General features: G+C 42.9%; 1 protein-coding gene and 1 pseudogene across 1 annotated transcript; one reads left to right on the forward strand and one right to left on the reverse strand.

Moving 5' to 3' along the window:
* Positions 1 to 210: 210 nt before the first annotated feature.
* Positions 211 to 24,070, reverse strand: PARP2 (poly(ADP-ribose) polymerase). Its single transcript, XM_087683822.1, has 18 exons — positions 23,828 to 24,070; positions 23,384 to 23,711; positions 9,308 to 9,420; positions 9,135 to 9,216; positions 8,798 to 9,048; positions 8,583 to 8,709; positions 8,416 to 8,471; positions 8,260 to 8,333; positions 8,119 to 8,165; positions 7,986 to 8,035; positions 7,495 to 7,554; positions 7,327 to 7,407; positions 1,969 to 2,079; positions 1,815 to 1,890; positions 1,594 to 1,736; positions 1,448 to 1,521; positions 1,254 to 1,359; positions 211 to 1,159 (listed from the first exon to the last, which is right to left on the reverse strand). Exons 1-18 carry the CDS (start codon positions 23,909 to 23,911, stop codon positions 1,067 to 1,069), a joined length of 1,956 nt encoding a protein of 651 aa, XP_087539948.1. The 5' UTR covers positions 23,912 to 24,070; the 3' UTR covers positions 211 to 1,066.
* Positions 16,111 to 21,057, forward strand: LOC148033095 (uncharacterized; annotated as a pseudogene).
* Positions 24,071 to 25,350: the final 1,280 nt, after the last annotated feature.

The following is a 25,350-nucleotide window of genomic DNA, read 5'->3' on the forward strand; positions in this document are numbered from 1 at the left end:
GAGTTCGTATAGATAATGACCTTAAAATAACCTATTACTTGGGATTTTTGAACTCTTATATGATGACGACGTCGCCACCTCGATAAATTGACCATTTGCCCTCTTTTCTAGTTGCATTCATATTGGTGATCTCATTTGGTCAAAATTATATAAGCAATCCAACCAAGGGTAAAATTGTTCAACTCGCAACGGTAGCATCTGAAATTAACATCTCCACAATAAATTTAGATAATTGTCCAAATCCTCAATTATCATTCTACCATACACCCCATTATGAGCTAGCTCAACTCAAAGGCCTATACTATGAATTGCAAATTTGTTTCTGGTTGTGCGTCTAACAAGCTAGAAAATGTTGTGACCCATTTTTTCACACTAGGTTTTCAGAAATCGTTCCCCTTAGAACCCACATCGGTGGTGGTGCTATTAATTATAAGGTGGTGGCAGCCATGGATGCACTTGGCCAAAAGCTAGCTGGCCCTTCGAAGTCTACTTCTGAGCATGGATGAGAATGACAGGGAGCCACCTGCATGCCCCTTCCTGCATCACGTTTTACCTCCAAGGGCAGCCCTGACAACGTTTCCTCCCATCATCTGCAACAACTTCGGCACCGCAAACAAGCTTGATTCACAGACAAGGAACCTGCACGATCATTTGTTCGCTCGTCCTCCATATCTAGACTCCTTTCTAACAGCGTATTGACATGTACAGATGTCAGCCAACGCAATTTAATGCACGCATTTTAAAGACCACCCACTCATTGGTCACGTTATGTGAATTATGTTCATGTAAAATGCCAAGGAAGCTAAACGCTTGCTTTGGCCATAGCGTTCATGAAAATTATGAACTTTGGCTGTAAGATCAGCTGTTGTGGGCTCCGTGTGATACTGTACAAAAGAAGCCGTGAGAGTTGTCTATAGGAAGGGCCAGATTAGTGCTTCGGATAACACTAAGATATTGTTGTAATGGAGAGAAGAGCTGTACGAGGTAGCTCCTTGTTTCTGAGCCAACTTTTCATCGGTTACAGGAGGTAGACCCTCCATTTCTGGACAAATTTCAACCGCACTCTTCAATGTCTGTGGTTGAACTTGACTTGGAGCACATAACGCATTCGAATTTGCTCCACATTATAAACGATGTATTCATTGTACAAAAGGGCACCCTAAAAGCCAGAAGTTAAAGAGAGACATCAATAACTCCATCAAAGAAGGGGGGAGGAAATCAAAAATCAAATAAAGTCATATATCCAATCATACCCTCCTGTCTGGCCTTTCTATGGGTTTGCCCATCGGTACAACTACCCCATCAGGAAGAACCTTGAATTCACTTGGGTTAGGTTCTGTACCACCCACGCCCTTTGTGCTGCATTCATAATTACCCATTTACAAGGTGAAATTTAGCATTGAATAAAGGGAAACCACCCCACACAACCAAAGAAGTTCATATATACCTCAGTTTCCCTTTAGGCAGCTTGTTAGCATTATAATCTGCCTGTAGCAATTCCCTCATCTCTCCAAGAGCCACCTGAAAATGATGCATGTTCAAGCAAGTTAGAAGGAACTCCTTTCTAACCATGTGGCAGAAGCATCATTGTACCTCGCATAGAAGTAGAACTCCAATTGGATCCTGTTTGGATGTGTAACAGTAATTTGCACTCTTTGACACCATGTCAGCAAAGTACACACCCTTTCCAAACATGTAGCCTGTGGAAGGGGCCTCTGGAGGTGCAATTCGGAGACCTGTTCATAGCAGAAGTCAGTTTAGGCTGAAAACTTTGAAAAGAATGCTTCATTTGTGATAGCTAGTTTATTCCATACCTTGTGACAAAATCCCAGTCCAATTGGTCAACCTGGATCCATGCCAAAGAAGCATCCTGTTCTTGACTTGAGAGAACTGTGTATGACGGGCAATATGGTTACAGAATTTGAAGGAGATTTTAACTTAGGCTCTGCGTATACTCAGTGGCCTTACTTTTTTAAATCGCTCTTCTTCTCCTTCTCTTGTTGCCCTGAACGCATTTAGAAGTTCAAGTTCATAATATGAATGCGTCTTTGCATGTGTATTGCTGAGATACTGCTTTATCTGTACAAATCAAACTGCAATTTAATGTCATGACAAGGATTTGGTTCACGAGGTTCGCACTCGCAAACTGCTTTGAAAAATGTAAGCAAATACATTGTCAGGATACTTTAGCCTTTAAACTTTCCTTTTCCTTATGGCATCAAACAAACAATTCATAAAATGTGGACAGTCAAGAGACGGGTGTGGAGTAAAGAAGCTATGATTCTGGCATTGTAGCGATTACTGTACACTGTAGCACGATCCATCATCACACTCACTGGATTCTACATCTAATATGCCAAACCTGCAGTCAGACCTTTACAACTGTAGGGTTTTTGCAACCATCTTTGCTCATAACCTCATATAGGAATGACACTTTGCTGCATATCATCTTGCCTATTAGTATCACTAAACTCTCTCCATGAGCCTCCAGCCATCATGTGACTCTCTTGTGTATCTTCCGGGATCAAGGCTACATTCCCATACCTCCAGATAACACCAGTCCTGCCTTCACAGTTGACCTCCTAGTGTTGGGAATAAAAGGGCCACCGTGCCTTTTATATGTGTTCAGGTGTGAACACACCCTTGCACTTGTACTTAAGTCTTTTACATATAACTATCAAAAACCTAAAGAGTGGTACATCTTTTCGTACCCACACCTTTTGCATCACACTCTACTACTGCTGCTCACTCACTCTCTCTCCGCCATCACCATTGCCTAACATTGAACCTCCACTGTGCCTCGATCACCACAAACTGGTATCAGAGCTGAAGGTAGCATTGCTGGAGGCTTCATTGCTGAAGGTTAAAGGTCATCAGTCCTGGTCAAGCGTGCTGCAGCTGACAGGCCCTCGACAGGACGGACAGGTCAACGGGGGCAGATAGGCCCTCGACAGGGCAGTGTGACAGGTCATCCAGGCAGCAGCTCCATCGGCAGACAGGCCAGCGAGGGCAGTGCGGGCAGGTCGCTCAGGGTCAGCACAGGGCAGGCCGTCCACACGCATGCGGCAGGGCAGGGCAACGCAAGCGCAAGATCTGACAGGGACAGGCAGTCAGCTGTCACCCATCACGCCCTTCCTTTTTTTTAAGGAAATCTTTTTTCTTTATATCAAAGGTTTATCCTTTGTTTGAAATTTGCGGGTCTTCACACTCGCAAGCACAATTCAATGAATCTTAGAGATTGAGCATGCTTTCAACCCCGGAATTTGGGGATTTTAGTGTACGCGGGAGATTTGGCTCATCAGAGTAAAATTTGTGCATTCTTGAACACTCTTGGGTCTCAAAAATTGGGGTTTTTCACACATGTGCAGAAATTGCAAAGGCACAAGTGCAATTCTTGAAATTTTGACACATTGTACCCTATACAATTTGGGGCTTTTGCAAAATTTGGGTCTTACAAATGTAGACTTGTCAAAAGTGGATGCAGTGATGAAAGCGTGTGGAAAACTGTTGTAATGGACTGTTGTACACAAGAGACAAATAAAAGAGAAAGAGAAACACTGCACAAGGAACTCAAAAGCAAAGAAATACTCAGGAAATGAAATCCATATACCAAGATATGAGATAGTATAAAATCAATGTGAGTCACTGACTGTGAAGGCACTGGCACCTGCTCCTCTCCCTCCACCAAAACCAATCAGGTGATGAATGATCAATGAATGTGGAGGAGAAGCTTGAATAAATAGGCAAAAATGATGCCATAAATCATGTCAAGTCGACTAGCGTTTAATGCTGGTCAGTCAATAATAAATGTGAAAATGACATTCATAAAATGCTAGGAAAAATGCCTAAATAATCAAGATAATATCATGGGTGCCCTAGCCCACTAACATGCACAGAATTATCCATAAACTAACATATCTACTCTCTCTCACATCATGGGTGATCTAATACAATACAATATACAATGATAACATCCCATCAGAGTACATACAACAAGGACCAACAAAGTAGAACCATGGACACCCAAACAATGGGTACACAAGCCACTACCAAGGTGCCTCGAAGAGAACTTGATGCCAATGTTGATCGTATCAGCTCCTGAAAATAGCAAAGAATCTTAGCGGCTCTCAATATCTGTCAACAATGTCTCGCAGTAGCATACAAGACCATCCTGTCAAAAATGCCTCCGAACATATGTGACCATGGATTCCTCGTCTTTGGCCAGACTGACAAAGTGTCCCCTCATGTGAACTCAGACTGGGAGCCAAGACCACTCGCTATCAAAGAAGTAGCTCATCATGAATCCAAATGTCAATCCCAACTCCACGATTTGAACCTACCAGATTTTGTTTGATGCATCAGGAATGTCCCTCTCTAGAACCTGTGCACCTGTATATCTGTATAGATGAGGTTCACCTACCCCATCTCACCACCCTCTCACACTCCCTCTAGCACTGGAGAGTTGTGAGGGATGACCCCATCACTTGTACTGGCAACCTGGAAAGGAGGCCCCTGCAGCCATCGCTAGGGCTACATAGATGGAGACTAAACCTAGACCTGGAGAAGAGGAAGACTCGCCAAGAGAGTCGTCACCGTCTGCACTTACTCCTGTCGTAAAGCTGCTAATGTCATGTAGTCCTTCCGGAGGTGTCCCTTCGTGCCACAATAATAGCACTGAGACTTCTTCTTCTGTCGTATGGCACCCCTCTCTGAAACAAAAACATCTGAAGTACCAAGAGATAGCATCCTCACAGAAACCTAAAGCTAAACACAGCAAGTCTCCAACATAACACTTGTAGATGAAGAAATAATGTCAACATGTTGACCATCAAGAGGAGATGCCAAAGGAGCCATGAGAAGGGAGATACAGAGAAGATGAAGAAAGCTCTAAGGGATCTTCAGAGAGAAAAGTAGGCTAAAAATACAAACTCACAAGGATTGCACGAGTTCCAAGTAGTAAAGAAAGCACATTGAGAAAAGATCAACAGTAGCCAGACTATAGTGATGAGAACACGACAGCTGGATGCACATGAACCCTCTCTAAACCTAAGCAATATGCCACAAAGTGAGAAGACGGACCAAAAATAACCAAAACCAGCCTGAAAATATTGTCGCCCAGCCTTGCACAAGAGCAAACAGCCAAAACACAGGTGCTGATCAGTAAAACGCAAGCAACAAACACCAAAACGCAGATTTGGAAGAGTCTATAACAGGCTCCCAGCCCTGAAACAGGCCCAAAAATGATCAGAAGATGGTCGCCCATGCTGTAAATCAGTCACAGCAGTCAAAACAGGTCCAATCAGCAGACAAAAAGTCAAAACTCAGACCTGAAACAGTGTAAAACAGCAGCACGAACAATAAGCTTGCAAACTGATACCATGTCAGAAGTGGATGCAGTGATGGAAGCGTGTGGAAAACTGCTGTGACAGACTGTTGTACACAAGAGACAAAGAAAAGAGAAAGAGAAACACTGCAAAAGAAAAGAACACTACACAAGGAACTTAGAAGCAAAGAGATACTCGGGAAACGGAATATATACCAAGATATGAGACAGTACAGAACCAATGTGATTCACCGGTTGTGAAGGCACCGGCATCTTCTCCTCTCTCTCCACCAAAACCAGTCAGGTGATGAATGATCAATGAATGTGGAGGAGAAGCCTGAATAAATAGGCAAAAATAATGCCATAAATCATGTCTGGTCGACCAGCAATAAATGCTAAAATGACCATCATAAAATGGCAAGAAAAATGCATAAATAATCAAGATAATATCCCAGTGCCCTAGTCCACTAACATGCACAAACTCAGCCATGAACTGACATATCTGCTAACAAGACTATGCTGGTCATGCTCTGACTGCAAGAAGTCTGCTTCAAGGTATGTATTCACCTTCACGGGGGGAGCAATTTCTTGGATCTCCAAGCTATAGAAGTGCGTTGCATTGTCTACTACAAAGGCAGAGTATGTGGCTGCCACATTGAGGCATGCAATGAGGCTTTATGGCTTTCACATCTAGTGGGAGAGCTTGGCATTACTGACACTCTTGTCCTCCACTGTGACAGTCAAAGTGCTATCATGCTAGCACGGAATCCCGTCTTCCATGCAAAGAGACGAAGCACATACAAGTGAAGTATCACTTTATCAAGAATATACTTGACAACAAAAGCATTGAGCTTGTCAAGGTACATACAGATGATAATCCTACAGATCTTCTCACAAAGGGACTTCTAGCAAAGGGGTTTGCTCATTGCCAACAGATAATGGGAGTTGGATGGTATATGTATTTCAGCTTTGTATATACTTAGACTTAGCCGATTCTTTCCTCGACCTTCAAGCACGCTACCTTTAGGTGGGAGGTTGTTGGGAATAGAGGGCTACCGTGCCTTTTATACGTGCTCAAGTGTGAACACACCCTTGCACTTGTATTTTCGTCCTTTGCATATAACTATCAAAAACCTAAAGAGTGGTACATCTTTTCGTACCCACACATCGTGCATCACACTCTACTACTACTGCTCTCTCTCTCTCTCTCTCTCTCTCTCTCTCTCTCTCTCTGTGCCATCGCCATTGCCCAACATTGAACCTCCACTGCGCATCGATCACCACACCTAGAGAAGGCTGGACCAGTGAACGAGACAGCCATGTAAAAGAAATGGCATACTCTGGTGCAGTGTGGTCCTGAGCAGCTCACAAACTGCGCTGACTCCTGAGGTATCAAACCTTGGTCTTCCAAAGGTTCATTGTGAGGTGGCACAGTGTGCTGGTATTCCAGCTAGATGGGAAGCCTCACAAATGATCCCATTGAGAATACATGTCAATAACATAAAGGGTCGCGAGCATATCTCTAGCATAAACAGATGCTCACTCACTAAACCATCATGCTCTGGCATTCTCATTGATTTCAACCTGTCAATAGCAGCAGGCACCATGCTCACTCTGAAGAATGTAGAGGCATGTGGGTGTAGCTCTGGAGGGTAGAGCTGGTATAATGACTCCATATTAGTGAACTAATATGATCTCAAAATAGTCTCCATGCCTCTCTCAGCAATTTTCCCTGAAGGTGTGATTACCCCCACCAAAACCTCAAAACCAACTTGGTTTCTAGTAAAGTTCTGCACGATCTATCAGAATCTTCATCAAACTTCTACAAACTGGATAGACTTTGATCTTAGTTATGGGCATAAGATCAAACAAGTGAACTGTAAGACAATATTGGGGGATCCTAAAAGAATAAATAGTGCACCACCCTGTCAAACAGTTTCTTTCTCCTTTTGGAGCACAGCATTCTGTAGCAGAAAGCAATCAAGCAGAAATAGGCCATTTACCCAGCTAAATTCATCGCAATCATGATCAATTGGCTCAAGTTGGCACTTAAGATACTGGTAATGTGTATAAGCTGGATCATCCTGCAGACAAAGAACATAATGAGCACAAGCTGATCCCTGGAATGTTGCTAGTAATAGAGCTTAAAAACAACTAGTGCTGAAACATACATCTCCTTCTTCTTCTTGAAGCAATTTTGCCGCAAGCTGGATTTCACCAAGTGCCTCAACCTGAACTAATACAACGTGTCACATGAGGGAAGTTGCATTGAAGTTTGCATGGCATATTTTAGTTAGCATGCACTAAAACATCTTTAAAGGTTTTCTCCCATTAAAGAATCAATTTGCTTGAAAAGTGAACCTGTTTACTCCAAGATTGCAGACCAAACTCATAAGTTGAGATTTTGAAGAAAAGAAGACATTACAAAAAGGATATACAAAGGAAACATTAGATTCTAAATGGTTATAGAAAGATGATGTTGCTTTTCGCATATTGATTCATAGTATCAACCTTGCTGCTCAAACTCTATCTTCCATGGGACTTTCACATTTCCACGGCCAAGTGATTTAAAGAGCATACATCTTTCAAAGACCAGCCTTTGCAAAGAAGTGTAGACAGGACAGCAATATGGCAGTTCAGAAAGAACAATGTAAAAGCTTACCATTTCCAACTTTCTTTTCAGCTTTTGCGGGGTATCAATAATAAAATTCCCTGATTAGTTGGCAAAATGAAGTAGTCAGCAAATGAATCATTTCATTTGCACTTTTATTACCATCTGTACTTCCAGGACTTACTCATTTTCTGGAAACCAAAGTCATGTGGTATTACTGTATAGAAATCACTGCAAGTGTGACCAGTAGCAAGCAATTTAGTGAGAAACAGAAAGTGTGTCATAATGTTTAAGAAAAAAAATAGTATGACAAAAGATTAGCCACCTGCTCAATTGTTCAAGTGAGTCTCTTGATGACCCATCCAACACAGCAGCAATTTTCTTCAATGACTCGTAACCCTGTTTCACATCAACTGAATGTTAAATGTATGCAACAGAAACAAAACCAACCAGTTTAAAAAGGAATACTACTCATACACACCTTCAGTATGGTGTCTTTGCTCAACTTACCAAGCGGCATCTTATTAGCATCATAGCCTGAAAGTTGTATTCACCATTAACCCTTAAGAAAACGTACAAAGCTAGTGAAGCTAGCATGCCTCTCCTAAAAAGAGCTAGATCAAATGCTGCACAGAGTAGCAACTACACCTATTTCCATCATCTGCTGTTTCATCATGATCAAGCTACATATACGGCTTATAAACTCTGCCAATCTACTGTCAAGCTTGCTTTGTTGCGGTGTCTTGACAGGGCCTTTAGACTTCTCTTTCAGTTTCTGCAATACACATGCACACAGACTCAAATCAATTTCATACATTGATCGAACTCATTGACAGATCAAGCAATGCTTCAAGAATTCTCACTTTGTTCTTAGCCTCCTGTTCTTCAGCTGCATCATCATTATAGTCTCTCTCAAGCCATGTGTACTTGCCTTGAAATGGCTGGAAGTCATGTCGTGCTGCCCAGTGATTTTTTGTTTTATCAAAAAATTTGACCTCAAACTCAGAGATGGCCTGTTGCTTCATTGAGCAAGGACCAAAAAGTTTATCCTGACCCTTCACTCCAACTCTTCCCCAGCGACTATAGACATGATATGTGCCTCCAGCATCAGATTCTGCACATGGAAAAGAGAATCGGGCATTAGTGTTCACAATTTACAAAGAATAAGTTATAACAAAGCATAAGAAGATTCCTTCACACCCAAAGCTTGAATCAAATAGAACTTGTTGTTGTTGGCTCCCACATTCGTTTGATTCAGCATAGCATCATAGATTCCATCATCCTGTAAAAGAGTATGTGTCAACTAAAACATCAAAGGTAAAAGCTTTGATTTTCTTACATTCAACAAAAATTGTGAAAAAAAGAGCACTGACAGTTTCTATAACATGAAAACCAGACTTTATGTGGTCTGGCAGAAAAGGGTCCAAAACAGCTCTTCCTTTCTTGGTTGCCTTAACCAGTTTTTGCTCCTCATCATGTTCCTTGCCTGTGTCAAACAATAAAACTTAACAAGACTACCCTCAAGACAAACAAATGGAAACTGCAGGGTGTAATATAAATTAAAACCTAGTGTATCACTAGAAAAAGATAGATTTAAGAGACCAAAAATAGAGGGGTTCCCTGAACAATGAACATGTCAAGCCCCCCCAATCTGTACATGTATAGGATGTGCAAAATAGATGCATTGATTTATCACAGCCCAATTTAGCTTTCCTGAATGAGTAGATCCAAATATACACCTTATTTTTATAGTTTTCATCGGACTGTAAGCTGTGTAATTCTAACTTAAAACCCAGTTATGGTCGCGTGATCAGCATTTTGGCAGCAGAGAATTCACTCAGCAACCTTACCTCGTAAAAATGCTAAGTTGGTTTGTCTAGGTTTTGCAGCTGAACATCTTAAGCATTTATTTATAATATTTGACAAAACTAGTTTTGCAGGACAAATCTAGGCTTTAAAAAGCACATTGCTCAACATTTTCCAAAAGATTGTCATTGTCCTGCTCTGTTATCTGACTCAAAGGACCGTATGGCTGCATGGCTGCTTTTTCACCCTGCTCTAAGGCTAATACTACTCCGGGTCTGCTTGCTGGTAATTGCTGCACCTGTTTGTGATAAATTCTTGCTGTGTTTCAGGATCAGTGTTTTTTGCCCAGGCTGCTACATTTTTTAGCTTTCGGGCCTTCAGCTCTTCACAGTTTCATAAATCCCAGCTTTGGGGCCTTTCTTTCCTTTCAATGAAGGGAGTTCTTTGAGAGTGGGCAACAGAAAAGAATCACGAACATGGAGAGAAGGGAAGAGAGGGACAAGAAAGAAAGCAAAGAATGAAGGAATGTGACTGAGCTGAGCTGAAAAAGAATGCAAGACAAGGTTGCCTGATCAGCCCCTACAAGCAGCTGGTATGCGTCAGTGAGGCCGCCAAAATGGGCAGATGGAGTGTACAGCAGGCTGAAAGAGAGAGAATGCTCGTGTGAACCGACTGCACACTTCCATCACTGCATCCACTTCTGACACTCGTACCCTAAAGGTAATTTGTTTCTCCACAAAAAGCTTCCACTCATCAAAGCTAAAACATGCATCCAATTTGAACTCCAGAAAATAATGCCAAACATATTTGGAGAATCCAACCAAGAGAATAAGATCTTGGCTTTCCCCAAGAAAACTATCCTCATAGGGCCACACAAGTCGATGTGAACGAAGTCTAAAGGAGTAGATGCCCATCTAGTAGCCGCCTGAAGGAAAAGGTGCACAATGTTATTTTCCCCTAAACAACTAGTGTATAAGGAGGGAATTTTGGAAAGGAAGTTCGGTAAGCCATCAACAAGACCCTTCCTAATGAATAGAATCAAAATTTAAATACCCATAACAAGCATACCAAAGTGGTCAGAGTGTCGAAGAAGAATCAGTTGAAAGGGCCATGAGCTTGTAAATCCCACCCCCCTGTGTACCTATCCATAGAACATCTCCACTGGTGGTATCCTCAATGGCTGCCGCCTCTTGGGTGAAGACCACATAGTTCCACATCTATGTGAGTCCAGAATTGTAATTAGGTTAAAGCCCAGATCTAGAAAGCAGAGGACTTTGGCTGCAAAATCTTATTTGTTAAGGGTAATGAAATTGTGCCCACACCTTGAACAAGCACCAATGGCTTGTCACAAATAGTGATGTTCCCGCTCTATCATAGAGGTCTTGAATGAGATGGCATGCTACTATCCACAAGCCAAGGCTTCTCAAAAGAGAGCTAAAGCAATGCAATGCCTTCCACCTCATCAAGAAGAGCAAATACAAACTCCACAATTATGGTCAGTGTAACCTTTGAGTCTTTTGCACCATTCTTTGCTCCAAGCCGAAGATAGAGGTACTTTTTCCAACACTCCTCTTTTGGATGGGTCATCTTCCAAGTTTCCACTATGCGAATAATTGGGATGACCCTTGGACTCCTCATCCTTCTCCTTCCCTTGTTCTTTCTTCTATTTCCAGTCTTTCCTTTGGTTTTGAGTGTCACCCCTTATAGATGTCCCAACCACAAAAGCGCAACTAGTAATTCCGGCTCTATAGGTATTGGTCTCCTTATGGTGTGCATCTTGCTCCAAGATCATGGCACAACCTCCTCCCATATTATGGTGTCCCAAACTCTAGAGGTGAAGACCATGTAGGTCCACATCTATGTGAGTCCAAAATTGTAAGTAGGTTGAAGCCCAAATCTAGAAAGCAGAGGAATTCGACTGCAAAATCCTATTTGTCAAGGTTAAATGAACCACATAGGTCCACATCTATGTGAGTCCAAAAGTGTGAGTAGGTTGAAGCCCAAATTTAGAAAGCAGGACTTCGGTTGCAAAATCCTATTTGTCAAGGGTAAATGAAATTGTGCCCACACCTTGAACAAGCACCTATGGCTTGTCACAAATGGTGATGTTGTTGCTTTGTCATGGAGGTCTTAGATCCAATCGTGACATTAAGTCATATGAGATGGCATGCTACTATCCACAAGCCAAGGCTTCTCAAAAGAGAAAGCTAAAGCAATGCCTTCCACCTCATCAAGAAGAACAAATACAAACTCCACAGTTATGGTTAGTGTAGCCTTTGAGTCTTTTGCACCATTCTTTGCTCCAAGCCAAAGATAGAGGAACTTCTTCCAACACTTCTCTTCTAGATGGATCATCTGTCAGAAGTGGAGTAGCAATGGAAGCGTAAACATATGTTGCAATAAACTACTGAAACACAAGACAAAAGAGAAAGGGAAAGAAAGAACACAATACAGATGAGAACTCAAATGTATGCTCGGGAAATGGTATAGAACGCAGAAATTGTTGTTCTTATCTCAAGAAAAGTACATTGAAAAGGTACTGGACAGATTTAATATGGCTGAAGCTAAGCCTTTTGGGGTGCCCTTACCTCCATATCTTAAGCTTAGTAAAGCCAACAGCCCAAAAGATGACGTGGAAGCCAATGCTATGAAGGGAGTCCCTTATGCATTAGCTTGTGGCTCTCTTATGTATGCTATGGTTGCTACTCGTCTAGTCATTGCTCATGCAATGGGAGTTGTCAATAAATTTATGTCAAATCCTGGCAAAACACGTTGGGAGGCTGTCAAGTGTATTCTTCGATATCTAAAGGGTACACAGAGAAAGTGTATTTGCTATGGGCAGGGTGCACTTAGTCTACGGGGTTATTGTGATGCAAACATGGCAGGTGACTTGGACACTCGCAGGTTCACTGGTGGGTATGTCTTTACAATTGCTGGTGGGGCCGTTTCTTGGTGCTCCAGGTTGCAGAACATTGTAGCACTGAGTACTACTGAAGCTAAATACATATCAGCTACTGAAGCTTCTAAGGAAGCTATATGGTTGAGCAAACTTGTAGAGGATCTCGACATGTCTATGAGTACTCCACTATTGGAATGTGATAGCCAAAGTGCTATGTATCTAGCTGAGAATGCCATGTATCATTCACGCACAAAGCATATAGATGTGCGATATCACTTTATCAAACAGATGCTCAGCATGAGCATTCAATACAACTAGTGGGAGTTGGTTAGCGGTTCACTTCGAACCTTTAAGTGGGAGGTTGTTGGGATAAAGGCCCTTTATTCACCTCCGTGTATTGTACACATGTATTATTAAGTTGTGCATGTGAATGCACCCTTACGTGCCCTAAGTATAAATACATTCTATTCTTTGTGTACCAACACATTGTTGGTACACCCAAAATCGTATCGTACTCTCTCTCTCTGTCGCTCTCACTCACCTGCTCACTCCTCTAGCTGCAACTCACTCTCAACATAGAGGTAAGGAGGCTGGTATAGAAAACTTCATATTTCAAAACTGAAAGATATGACAAGAATGTCACAGCCATGTCTTTGGAAGATACCTTTTTGCCAAAGGATGCCAACGTATCCCAAATCTCCCTTATCTAATCGATGTGGTGCTTCATAGTCAAAGAGTCAAGGATAGATAACTAATGCAACCTCATCTCAAGGGTCATGTGAGTGCAAAGTTATGGACTTGGTCAAGGGATGCCAACCAAGCCCACATCTTTGCTACAAAGTAGATTCTTCTCACATGCACAAGGACCACCATTGCAGCTCATGAACATCCTACTCCAAGATCCTAGGGCCAAGCTCCTCCCATGTGATGGTGTCCCAAACTCTCAAGGTGAGGAGGTTGGTATAGACAACATCATATTTCAAAAATGGAAGATGTAACAAGAGTGTCCCAGCCATGTCTTCGAAAGATACCTTCTTGCCAAGGGATGCTAGCTCATCCCAAATCTCCCCTATCTTATCAATGTGGCCCTTCAAAGTAAGGAGTCAATAACAAATAGCTAGCATAATCTCATCTCAAGGATCATGCAATGTGCAAAGGTATGGAGTCTAGACTTAGTAAACCAATGCCAACCGAGTCTATATCTCCATTGTAGAGTAGATTCTTCTCACATGAACAAGGACCACTCATGGTATCTCATCAATAGAAAGGAACGGGCTTGAGAATTGAGCCTATCCCAAAGAGCTACTTGATCAACTATAAAAGCAATATGGAGATCCAAGTTCCTATAAGTCAAACTCCTATAAGTCAAACACGTCTAAGATGCAGTCTGCTTTGCATGACAAAGAGAATAGTTAGAACCATCTAAATGCTCTTTCTCAAGGAGAGTAGGACACACAAGCACCTACACAAACATTGCCATGATAGCCAAGCGAGGTCCCTCCATAGCTCCAATGGTAGAAACGTGAAGGGAGGGGCCAATGATGATGTTGCCCAATCACAGTCCGAAGCACTCCAATCTTTGATCTTGTTCGGATCTCCAATCTCTTTCAATCTGGCAATCTCTTTCGAATCTTCAATCTCTATCATCTTCCCGACAACCCTCATGATTTTCTCAATCGTGACGGTCTTTGCAATGATCATCCCGATGTTAGTACCATCAATCTTCACGATCATAATCATGGCTTGTTCGGTCCTCTTACTAGTTTCCATATGTTCTTCAATAAAACTCGCAAAAATACACAAAAACTGCTGCATTTTGATGTCAAAGTACTCAGAAGTGAAGAAGACTGCTACATACAAAGGCTGTATTTTGTATGCAGCAGGCTATAGAAGCTTCGTCAAGACTGAAACACTTGAAGTTGTCATGTAGAAAGCTGCATTTTGATGTCTTCCTGATTGTAAGTGCTGTAAATACAGCAAGTCTACGCACAAATCAGCAGTTCACTGCTGTCCCCTCTTCAAGGCAGCTCCAGTTTCTCTCGTTTGGAAATGATACCATGTGAGAGTGCACAACAGAAGAGAATCACAAACACAGAGAGAAGGGAAGAAAGGGACAAGAAAGAAGCCAAAGAATGAAGCAATGGGACTGGAACTTATCTGAAAAAGAATGTTGGATACAAGGCTGGCCTTATCAGCCCCTATACGCAGCTACTATGTGTTAGTGAGGATGCCAAACTGGGCAGACAGAGTGTGCTAGAAACTAGAATGCAAATGCACTAATGGCTATCAGAGCTCCTCTATCTCCGTCAAACCCCAATGGAGCTCACAACCAAGAGATGACCAACGTGGACACAAGAAGCGCTAACAAGTTCTAGTCAAGGTGCAATTACATTCACATTGTTCATTCAACAAGCAAAAGATGCCCAAAGTCTAGAGTTGATGAATCATCTTGCGCCCAATTGCTTCCGCCTATCACTTGATTTAAGTCAAGTCGTGTAATGGACTTGGTCACCACTCATATCATCGTAGTCATCCATCGGATTAAGACCAAGAACTGATCAATGAGGTGACTCCTTGGCGGTTGTTGCACCAAAGAGTAAAGAATAGTGTTGAAATCATGGCAATAGGCTTCAAAGTTCTTATTCAAGAGTGCAAGAGAAAGCAACTATCTATTTAGTACTAGACAATAAGCATACTTTATGGAATTAGAACAATCTTTCTTAAACCAAGTCCTCCATGGAGTCCATTTCATTTCTAAAAGGTTCATCAATATGGATCCCAAGAAGGTCAAGGCAATAGTGGCATGACTTTGTCCAAGGTGATATGCATGCCATAGTGACAGGAAACGGCCGGAACGGCCCCCCGGCATGTGGAATCGCCGTCCCCGGCACGAATCCGTCGTGGACCGCGTTCCGAATTGGTGGAACGTTGTCTAAAACGGGACAGGGAACGCCACATGGCACCACTTACCTGCAGTCGGCCGCCCACTGATCCCGCCTGGATGATTTGCAAGCGCATCTTGCTCCCGCTCCAAATCGTCTACTCAGTGCCGTTGCTCTCGCTCCAGATCGCATGCGTGCCCCCGTACCGTGCTGCGCTGCAGCCTGTACCAAACCCCAGCCACCAACGGCCATCCCCCGTCTCCTCCCACCTCCAACCTCTTCCTTGTCTTCCTTCTTCTTCTTTCTCTTCTTTCTCTTCCTTCTCTTCTTCCTTCTACCTTCTCTTCACTTCTCCCTTCTCTTCTTCCTTCTTCCTTGAACCTTCTCCCTTCTCTTCCTTCTTCTCCTCTTCTCTTGAGTCTTCCTTCTTCTCCAAGTTCCAAGTTCTCCTCTTTTCTTCTTCTCCCTTCTCTCCTTTTCCCTTCTCTCTCGACTCTTGAGTGAGTCTTGACTCTTGAGCCTTCTCCCTTCTCTCGAGCCTTCAATTTTTCCTTCTCTCGACTCTTGAGCCTTCAATTTTCAGCCTGAAATGGCTTCATCTTCCCGCCCCGCTTGTCGGATTGGTAGTTGAGGAAGAAGGTCCCATGATTGGTCATGGTGGAAAGAAGTAAATGCTGACCGCCCATTGAGTAGTGGAGGATCTCGACCATGGACTTGCAAGCTTTGCCCATACAAGCGAACTAGTGGAGCAAACAAAGTAATCCATTGAGCCGAGCATTTGTATTTCGAATTTTTATTGATTTTAATTTTTCAAAGTTACTTAAATATTAGAATATGGAATACCAATTGCCACTTGTTCCATTTTAATATTTATGCATAATCAGGTCCGAGCTCATCTCCTACATGAGCCAAATTCAGAGGTACAGTTTTGTCCGAATGTGACCTTGGAGAAGCAAAGGGAGCTTCGTGACCGTGTAGCAGATCAACAAGCTTATCTTGCATCTAGACCACGACGTGCTGCAGTTGACCCTGCAACTTTTGTGACACCATCCCCATCAGATGTATCTAGAGCAAGGTCAGTATCAGGAAGTGCTACCTCCACACCTACTGCAAGTATTGCATCGGCCATGGCATCAACAGCGCCACATGTTGCACGTAGACAGAGCACACTTAATGCTAGTTGGGATCCCAAGAAGAAGAAAGAGGTGGATACATCAGTGGCATGCTTTTTTTATCATGACCACATTCAATTTCTTGCAGCCAAGTCGGAGTATTTTAAATTGATGTGCAAGAAGATTGGTGAGTATGGCCCTTCGTATGTACCTCCATCATCAGAGACCTTACGCACCACTTTGCTCGACAAGAAAAAGCGCCTTGTTGAGCAAGCAGCAGTGACTAGAAAGAGCATGTGGGCTAAAAATGGAGTTTCCTTGATTGTTGATGGTTGGAGTGATACACGCAAGCGATCCATTCATGGTATGGTTGCTTATTCTCATGGGGAAATGTATTTCATATCTTCACATGATGCATCAGGGACAGGAAAGTCAGCAGATGTACTTGCAGTAGAGTGGATTATAGGTGTTAAGCTTATTGGCCCAGAGCATGTTGTGGGATTTGTTATAGATGGAGAGCCCACAAATAGGACAGCAAGTGCTATTATCCAAGGATATTATCCGCATATCACAGTTTCATATTGTATGGCTCATTGCTTGAACAACCTACTAAAGAATATTGGTAACCTGTCATGGATTGCACCTGTCATAGAGCAAGGAGCTCAAATGGTTAGCTTTGTTTTGAATCACCAGTTTCTTTGCCATCACTTCTCTTTGCAGTCGAAGAAGACACTTTTAAAATACTCTGATACCAAATTTGCCTTTAACTTCTTGATGCTAGGCAGGTTAAGAGAATGCAGTGGTGCCTTGAGGCAGTTATTTCTTAGTGATGAGTTTACCTCATCAACATTGGCAGATACTCCTACAGGTATCTTATGCTTGGAGAAAGCAAATAACTCAACTTTTTGGGATGATGTAAAGCGGATAGATGCTATGGTATCACCTATTGTACATTTATTGAGGGTTATGAATGCTATGCAACCTTGCATTGGCAAGGTATATGAGGCTATGGATAGGCTGAATGAAAAGTTACAAAAGTTGGCACCAAATGATGAGGCGTACGAGGAGATACGCCATTTAGTTGTGACGAGGTGGGACTCCTATAGCTCACCCATGCATGCAACTGCATTTGTTGTGGATCCTGAGTTCCAGGGCAAGGGTCAGGAGAATGACACTGAGGTTATGGATGCATGGAGACTTATTTTGTCTCGTCTAGTGCCTGATCATGGCACTAGACGAAAGATCAGAGATCAGCTTTCATGTTATAGGACCTTTCGGGGTTCTTTTGGTTGTGGGGATGCACAAGAGGATCGTTGTAAGATTGGGGCAGCTTTGTGGTGGGAGGACTATGGTTCGGATGGTCTTGAGTTGCAGCAACTAGCCATTCGTATTTTGAGTCAGTCAGTTAGCTCCTCTTGTTTGGAGCAATTGTGGAGTGCACACGCTCGCATTGCTTCAAAGAAGAGGAACCGTCTTAGTGTGGAGAGGGCAAACGATCTAGTATTCATTAGTGCTAATTTGAGGATATTATATAACAATATGACAACAAAGCCCGATCCATTCACAAAGTGGGAGATGCAGCAAGAAGAGGAGACACATGCTGATATTGAGGGAAATGCAGCAATTCATGGTACACATGATGATGAGGCTGGCACTTCAGGAGTAGCTAGAGCAGCCTCAAATCATAATCATGATCTTTGATTTAGTTTACTTATCATGAGTCTCATGATACATGACACATTTACATTGTATATGATATTATGATCATTGATGACAGTGTGACACTTGGGCTATTGACAGCTGTGCCATGCCGATATTATATTTGTACTTGAGTCTTGCAGTCTTGCAGTTGCCCTTTAGGCTATTTTGGCATGCCGCATTTTGCTTCAGTCTAGAGATTAGACTTTATATTTGTAGTCTTTTTTGGGGCAATGGGTATGTTCTTTCAAAGATTAGACTTCAATTTCATATTTGTAATCTTTTTAAGTTTTTTGGCAATGGGACCATAGGCATATTCTTTTAGCTTAGACTTTAAAGTTTAGTTCATTGTTCATTGTTTTATCATTTATGGCATATGTATTATGGATTTTATTATTTATAATTGAATAGCTTACCTCTTGAGCCTTGTAAGTTGCAATTCAATTTTTAATGAGTAGTTTTAGAATGATGCATGATATCTTAAAGTTAAAACTTAAAATGATTTGTCCTTGTGGATTATATACCTTGGTTTTAAGTTTTAACACTCCAAAGTCCACATGGATTATGAGTGAAATATTAATTTTTTTTCATGAATTTTAATTTTTTTAATGTTGTTCCTGTTCCCACGTCCCCGTTCCCTAGGTTTGGCGTTCCCATCCCCGTCCCCGTCCCCGTTCCCCGTTCCCGTTTCCCGTTTCATGTTTCTATGATGCATGCTCTTGGAGGAGAGTATTCTACATGTAGTTCGTGGAGCACTGTGCACAAATGGCATTGCCTTTAAACACAAAACCTCCTCCAAAATGACTTGGATGCTCAAATGGTGGTTGAATTGCTTGTTGTATATATACCTCTACACTATTGTAAATGATTACCCTAATCATTGACCTCAATACCCAATGCAAAAGCAAACTGTTGAGCCAGAATACTTTGCATAGGTGGCTTTAGTCTGTTGTTGAATAATAGACAAACATCTAGGGGGCTACCTCCCAACCACACTAGGCTTGAAGACCTGTGTATCTTGTCTTCCGTTTGTTAGCTATAAAGAAAACAAAAATGTAGCAAACTTGAGATTCTTCATAAGCTGCACAAAGGGTTCCACACTAGAGAACTGAGTGAACCTATCAACTGCACCAAGTAATTGTGCTTTGAATAAAGCATCATCATCTGCATCAATCCTCCTAGGCTCTAGGCTTTGGAAGCAACATCATGAACATGTACATCTCTCTAGACTTTGCAGCCTTCCTCCTCTTACTCTACACATTTTGAACAGCCAACTTATCTACTATGTGCATTTGCTGATGATCTCATCTTTTGAGACATTTTGAAGACAAGCAACATCAATGCAAGCTGACATAATCAAGGTCAATAGGTTGTAACCGGAATCTTGCAAGTGCAACTGCTATGATTGATCCATGATTAAAAAGCTATTCTTTTTTCCATTGATTTCGCCAATTGATCTCCCCTATCATGCTTTTTTTAGCAAATTAACACCATTCAACACAAAGACATCAAGCAAGAGACTTCAACATCGCGAGAAATCATGGATTTCCAACAAGCAGGGAGAGCAAAGGATCTGCAAACAATCATGGCCAACACAAAACCAATTTTGTGAGCCAATACTTGGACTTGAAATGTATGTATTAGTACAACGTGCACTTTGGTAAGCAGGAAAGTGTTGAGAAACCCTTCACCCGCAGTTTGTGTTTCTGCATTTTGCATTTAGGGTTTGCAGCCCCAAAAAGGGGCGCCATCCTAGACTAACTATGCCTACTTATAGGCCACTCTCTCATTCATTCACTACAGCTGATTCATTCAATCCGTCACCTCTTCTCTCCAACCTCTCCACTGCCCTCACACCCCTTCAGGAGGACATTGTGGTTCGTGGTTTGTGGTTTGTGGTTCGTGGTTCGTGGTTCGTGGTTCGTGGTTCGTGGCTGTCTTCATCATCTTCCTTGTGCTACGACACCCTTGTTCCCTTGTATCACATTCACTCATGATTCAAAAACTTCATCATTCCATTCATCAGAGTTTCTTCTCTCTCCTCTTCTCTTCTCCATGTTTACCGAGTTCACTCCGTGTTCCTCCCCACAAACCCTACTGTCTCGCTGGTACATCATCTTTTGACATGGTATCAGAGCTCAATCTGCTCACCTAGCAACGAAGATCCTCCACTCCAGTAAAGGCGAAGATCAGTGGCGGATTCGGCATCCACTTCTCTTCTTCTTCCGCCGCATCAACACTTTTTTGGCGGTTGTTCTAAGCTGTGTTTGCAACCTGCAGCTCAGCCAAACCAGCCCAAGGCTCAGCCCAGCTTGTGTTTGCAGCTGGTTGACCTCCGCTTGCTCTGCCCAACTCCTGGAAACTGTTTTTCTACTGCGCTGACCTACTCTGTCCTACATCCTGGCTGTTGTTTCCTGTCAGCCAACGGCTCAACTCCTGCTACCAATGGCTACACCCAATCTGCTTGTGTTTTTCAAGTGGCTGTTGCTGGCGGCATTGGCTGCAGACTGGCAGTTCCGCCCAGCCAGCTAGCGGCGCAAGCTACAGACTGGCAGTTCTTCCTTCTGCTGATCTGTGTTTACAGCAAGTGGTTCCTCCCTATCTCCTTGCATTTGCACAGGTTGCTGCTAGTGGCTCAGCCAGTCAGCTCTGGCGACACAACCAGCACTATTGTTTCTCAACTGGCAGCCTTTTTCCACAACCGACGGCTACACCTTAACTGCTAGTGGTTCTTCCTAACCACTAGTGGTTCAGTCCACTTCCAACCCTTCCCCTGTCCTCCCACCCCTTGAGATGCAGACATTGTGGCTTGTGGTTTGTGGCTGACCTCTTCCTTCTTCAGTTTGCCAGACCGGTACCATGGCGTCTCCACTGACAAATTACCCTTCTACTAGGTACTTCTACTGTGGCACGAACAGTCATCCCACTGAAGACTATTGACTTCGACCTTTGCTCCCCACCCCTCCGGAGTACATGTGTCTTCCACTAGGCACTTCTTATGCCACCTCTCCTTTCTGGGCCACAGAGATCGTTCTACATCAGCTATCAGAGTATTATGCTCAAGGCAATAAGCCGCACCCGACGCGCACTAAGTCCTTTCGAGCACACGAAGACTCTAAGACCTTACGAGCCGATAAGCCCTCCTAGAGACCACCCCATAGCGCGGAGGTTTCCCCTTCCTTTTGAGTACACTGGCTTCCACGGCCCACATCTCCTCCACAGTCCACTCTCCTAAGAGCCTACAACTGTTCCCCACCCTTCGCTCATCCTAAGCCTCCTTCTTCCCCACCCTCTTCCACTCAGGTTCGAGAGACCACTTCTGGATGCTTTCTGACTTCTTCTTCCAAGCCCCAGCTACCTTCTTCGGCACGACCAGCGGCACTTCCTTCTTCATCAGATGCTTCGCAGTCCATGAGTCATAAGTGGTTGGATTCCCTTTCTCTCTCAGACCGGGATTTAGAGGGGGATTTTCTTACTTCGCCCTCAAGGAGGGCTTCCAATTCTTCTTTGGCTTTAGAGGGGGACTCCTACTTCTACTCCTTCTGATTCAGAGAGAAACCCTATGTGCCATGAAGTTATTCACATACCACCACCTTTCACTTTCGAGAAGTGGCTCTTCTTTGAGCAACCATTTCCTCTACTCATACCCAAGATCTAGAGGATCCACCTACATCGAGGCCCTTGGGTCTTCAGTAGCGACTTGGTGGCGAGGCCTTCATATTCCTTCCAACATGGAGTCACGGAGCTAGTGGCTTCTCTCCCGAGGTTGAGTTTCAGGTTCTACAACTCATCGAGCCTCCTAACTATCTTCAAAGGTCTCCTTTCAAGTGGTATTCTCAGATTACAGGGTGGATCTTCTTCGTCCCTTGGTCAACATGAAGCCAACTCCCGAGATCAAGATACAAGCATATCCTTATGGTTCTTGGCACCACAAAGAGTCCGACGTTCCTCCTATGCATTGCATGTTTTCATTATCTTTGTACTAGAGCTCTTGGACAAGTGAATAATTTTCCCTCGAGAGACACTATCCAAGTAGCACTTGTTGCATGAGCATTCTTCAACATGTAGCATTGCATCTCCACCTCATTCTTCTCTTGTTCCCCTTTTTAGGCCTGAGAAGGGGTGTTGAGAAACCCTTCATCCACAGTTTGCGTTTCTGCATTTTGCATTTAGGGCTTGCAGCCCCAAAAAGAAGCGCTATCCTAGACCGACTGTATCTATTTATAGGCCACTCTCTCATTCATTCACTACGGCTGATTCATTCAGTCCGTCACCTCTTCTCTCCAACCTCTCCACTGCCCTCACACCCCTTCTTCCTTGTGCTACGGCACCCTTGTTCCCTTGTATCACATTCACTCCATGATTCACAACTCCATCATTCCATTCATCATAGTTTCTTCTCTCTTCTATTCTCTTCTCCATGTTTGCCAAGTTCACTCTGTGTTCCTCCCCGCAAACCCTATTATCTCGTTGGTACGTCATCTTTTGACAGAGAGGATACAGCCTCTATCTTTACAGATTTCAAAGAGAATGGTACCAACTCTCCCACATGCATATTGTATGGCACTCATGTAGCTTTATACACTATACATTCATAGATAAATATTAGTCTACCCACTTGTGCTCTTTTGTTCATAGCAATATCATGCATACTAACATCAAGCAAAAGATATCCACATCACAAGTGCTATTTGGTCAAGCAAGCTCAAGTAAGTTCTTTCATATCTTTTCCCTATGCGTACAATTATAACATTTACCTTGATAGCACTCATTTAGGACTATCTAACTTCAGTACCCTACAAAAGGCTAACCATGGAAGGCAAGTTCCCTAGAATTTCATGTACCTTATGCCTCTTACATGAGAGAATGCACAGCATCTCTTTGATAGACAAATAACATATTTTCACACATGTGTCGTGACTTATGGACAAGTTCCTGATATCCTAATTCTCAATCAAATACTGGATTTGACTTCTAAAATACTTAGTCAATAAAAAAATCAAATCGAGCTAAGATGCCTTGGCACTTCTACACAAATGCTAGATGCATTACCATCACATTCTTTGCCCTCGTTCCCTTCTGCATCATCAACAGTAGCTGTTGTCTCATTAATGGCCTCAGAGAGCCTACTGTGCAAGGTTCTCTTGGTCCCAGCAGTTGAAAGGCCCCGCTTGGCTAGGGCAGCACGGAGTTCAGCCACAGTTAAACTGTCAATATCACTCTCTTCAGCACCGGCACCGATCCCATCACACGTACTCTTCCCCCGTTTTCTAAGCGAAGTTTCACTGTCATCTTCGACATCTGCCTCCGCTTCACGCTTCTTGGCAGCCTTATTAGTATCCTGTGCGTCGCTAGCGATGGCAGCATCCAGGCGTGCAACCTGCATGTGTTACATGGTGCAGGCAGTGAGTGCTTTGACTCTATTTTGCAGAAGGATTGGGCAAAACAGGGGATAGAAAGCTGCAAAGAAGCACAGAAGGCAAGGCAGCAACGTACCAAGACGGGCTTTGTTCCAGAGGTGTCGAGTCCTCTTTTCTCTAAGGCGTCACGCAGCTCCTGCACCTTGAGTTTGTTCGACATGGTTCTGGGAGGCGATGGTTGGTTGAAACGCGATCAGAAGCTTGCCATGGTCTCTTAGTATGGCAGATTTCAACGCAGAAGAAAATGTCGATGGCGCAATGCAGTCGTGCAGAGAAGTGGAATCTCCGGAGACACTTTCTCTCCCCCTTTATTTTAGTTACTTGATTATTTATATATGAGGCATGTCCGTGTGTGTGTGTGTCTAATCCGTTATTAAATTCATATCGGCACTTCCCGCTCACGCTTCTCTGCCGCTGGCTACGAAGACTTATCAAGCCTAGAGGGGCCTCAAGGCTCACTCCTAGGATATAGCTCTTCAGCTTCTCGAGCAAGCTAGCCATTCTTTAAGAGCCTTTTCACACGCAAATCCAATGAACTCTCACAAGCCGTTTTCATTGAGCACGCATTCACTAGCTCTGTGAGACAATCAGTGCAAGTCCATTGGAAGACATGTCAACTCCATGATTCGCTATATCTAGTAGCCTCGTTGGAGTAGACGAAGTACCCCTTTTGATACTCCAAGGCTTCATGATTCGCTATATCTAGCAGCCTCGTTGGAGTAGGCCTAATACTTTAGGGGAGTGGTGTCTTTAGCTTAACAACTCCCACCCCTAGTCAAGCGCATTCGATCCTTTTAGGATAGGAGAATGCCACAACATAACCAACAAATTGCAACATAACCACAAAATAAGAGAATGTCACAATGTAGCCAATGAATTGCAATGTCTAGACAATGAGGACATGTCATACCTATCTAAAACCACAATCTTGGATGAAAGCTTTGATTTGCAACCTTTGAATCAAACTAATGTGCATCACTCATGGGACCTTTGTTTTGCAACCATTGAATCAAATGAATGTGCATCACTTATGGAACCTTTGATTTGCAACCCTTGAATCAAATGGATGTGCATCACTTATGGGACTTGTATCTCCACTTGCAACATGAAGTACCTATGCTACAACAATAGTACAACATATCAACATTCAATTTGCATATTTAACATTGCTTTAGATTAGCAAGGAGTTAAAGCACATTGGCAAGAGAATAATAAAAATATATGCTAATTAATAAAGGGTGAATGTTGTTATCAGCTACTTAATAAAGGGTGCACATTGCCAACATAACACTAGATTGTGGAAATGTCAAACCATTGACTAGTCAACCATTATCCAATGTACACATAAGGGTGAGGCCTACACATTGAATGACCAATTGGCAAGAACATATATATTAAGAAGCCATATACGAAAACACAAATACCAAACCTTAAATAACTAGTTAAAATATGATCCCACTTTCCATATAGGCAGTTATTCCAAATATATTTGTATTTGATGCGACTAAAAGGATCCTATGCCGCAATAAGAACAAAAATAATTAATAACAAGAGAAAGAAGCTCCACAACTGCATGGACCCGCAAAGCTTTGTGAATGT

The sequence above is a fragment of the Lygodium microphyllum genome, chromosome 8 (assembly GCF_053477565.2).
Source record: "Lygodium microphyllum isolate KBCC chromosome 8, Lygodium_microphyllum_v1.1.10, whole genome shotgun sequence".
NCBI classification, from domain to species: domain Eukaryota; kingdom Viridiplantae; phylum Streptophyta; class Polypodiopsida; order Schizaeales; family Lygodiaceae; genus Lygodium; species Lygodium microphyllum.

Bases quoted from the DNA above. Each gene is read 5' to 3' on its own strand.
- PARP2 (XM_087683822.1), bottom strand. From the start codon at position 23,911: ATGTCGAACAAACTCAAGGTGCAGGAGCTGCGTGACGCCTTAGAGAAA. The intron at 7,555-7,985 runs GTAAGCTTTTAC...GTATTAGTTCAG, and splicing joins TGAAAAGAAAGTTGGAAATG to GTTGAGGCACTTGGTGAAAT. The intron at 1,522-1,593 runs GTACAATGATGC...CATCATTTTCAG, and splicing joins GAGTTCTACTTCTATGCGAG to GTGGCTCTTGGAGAGATGAG.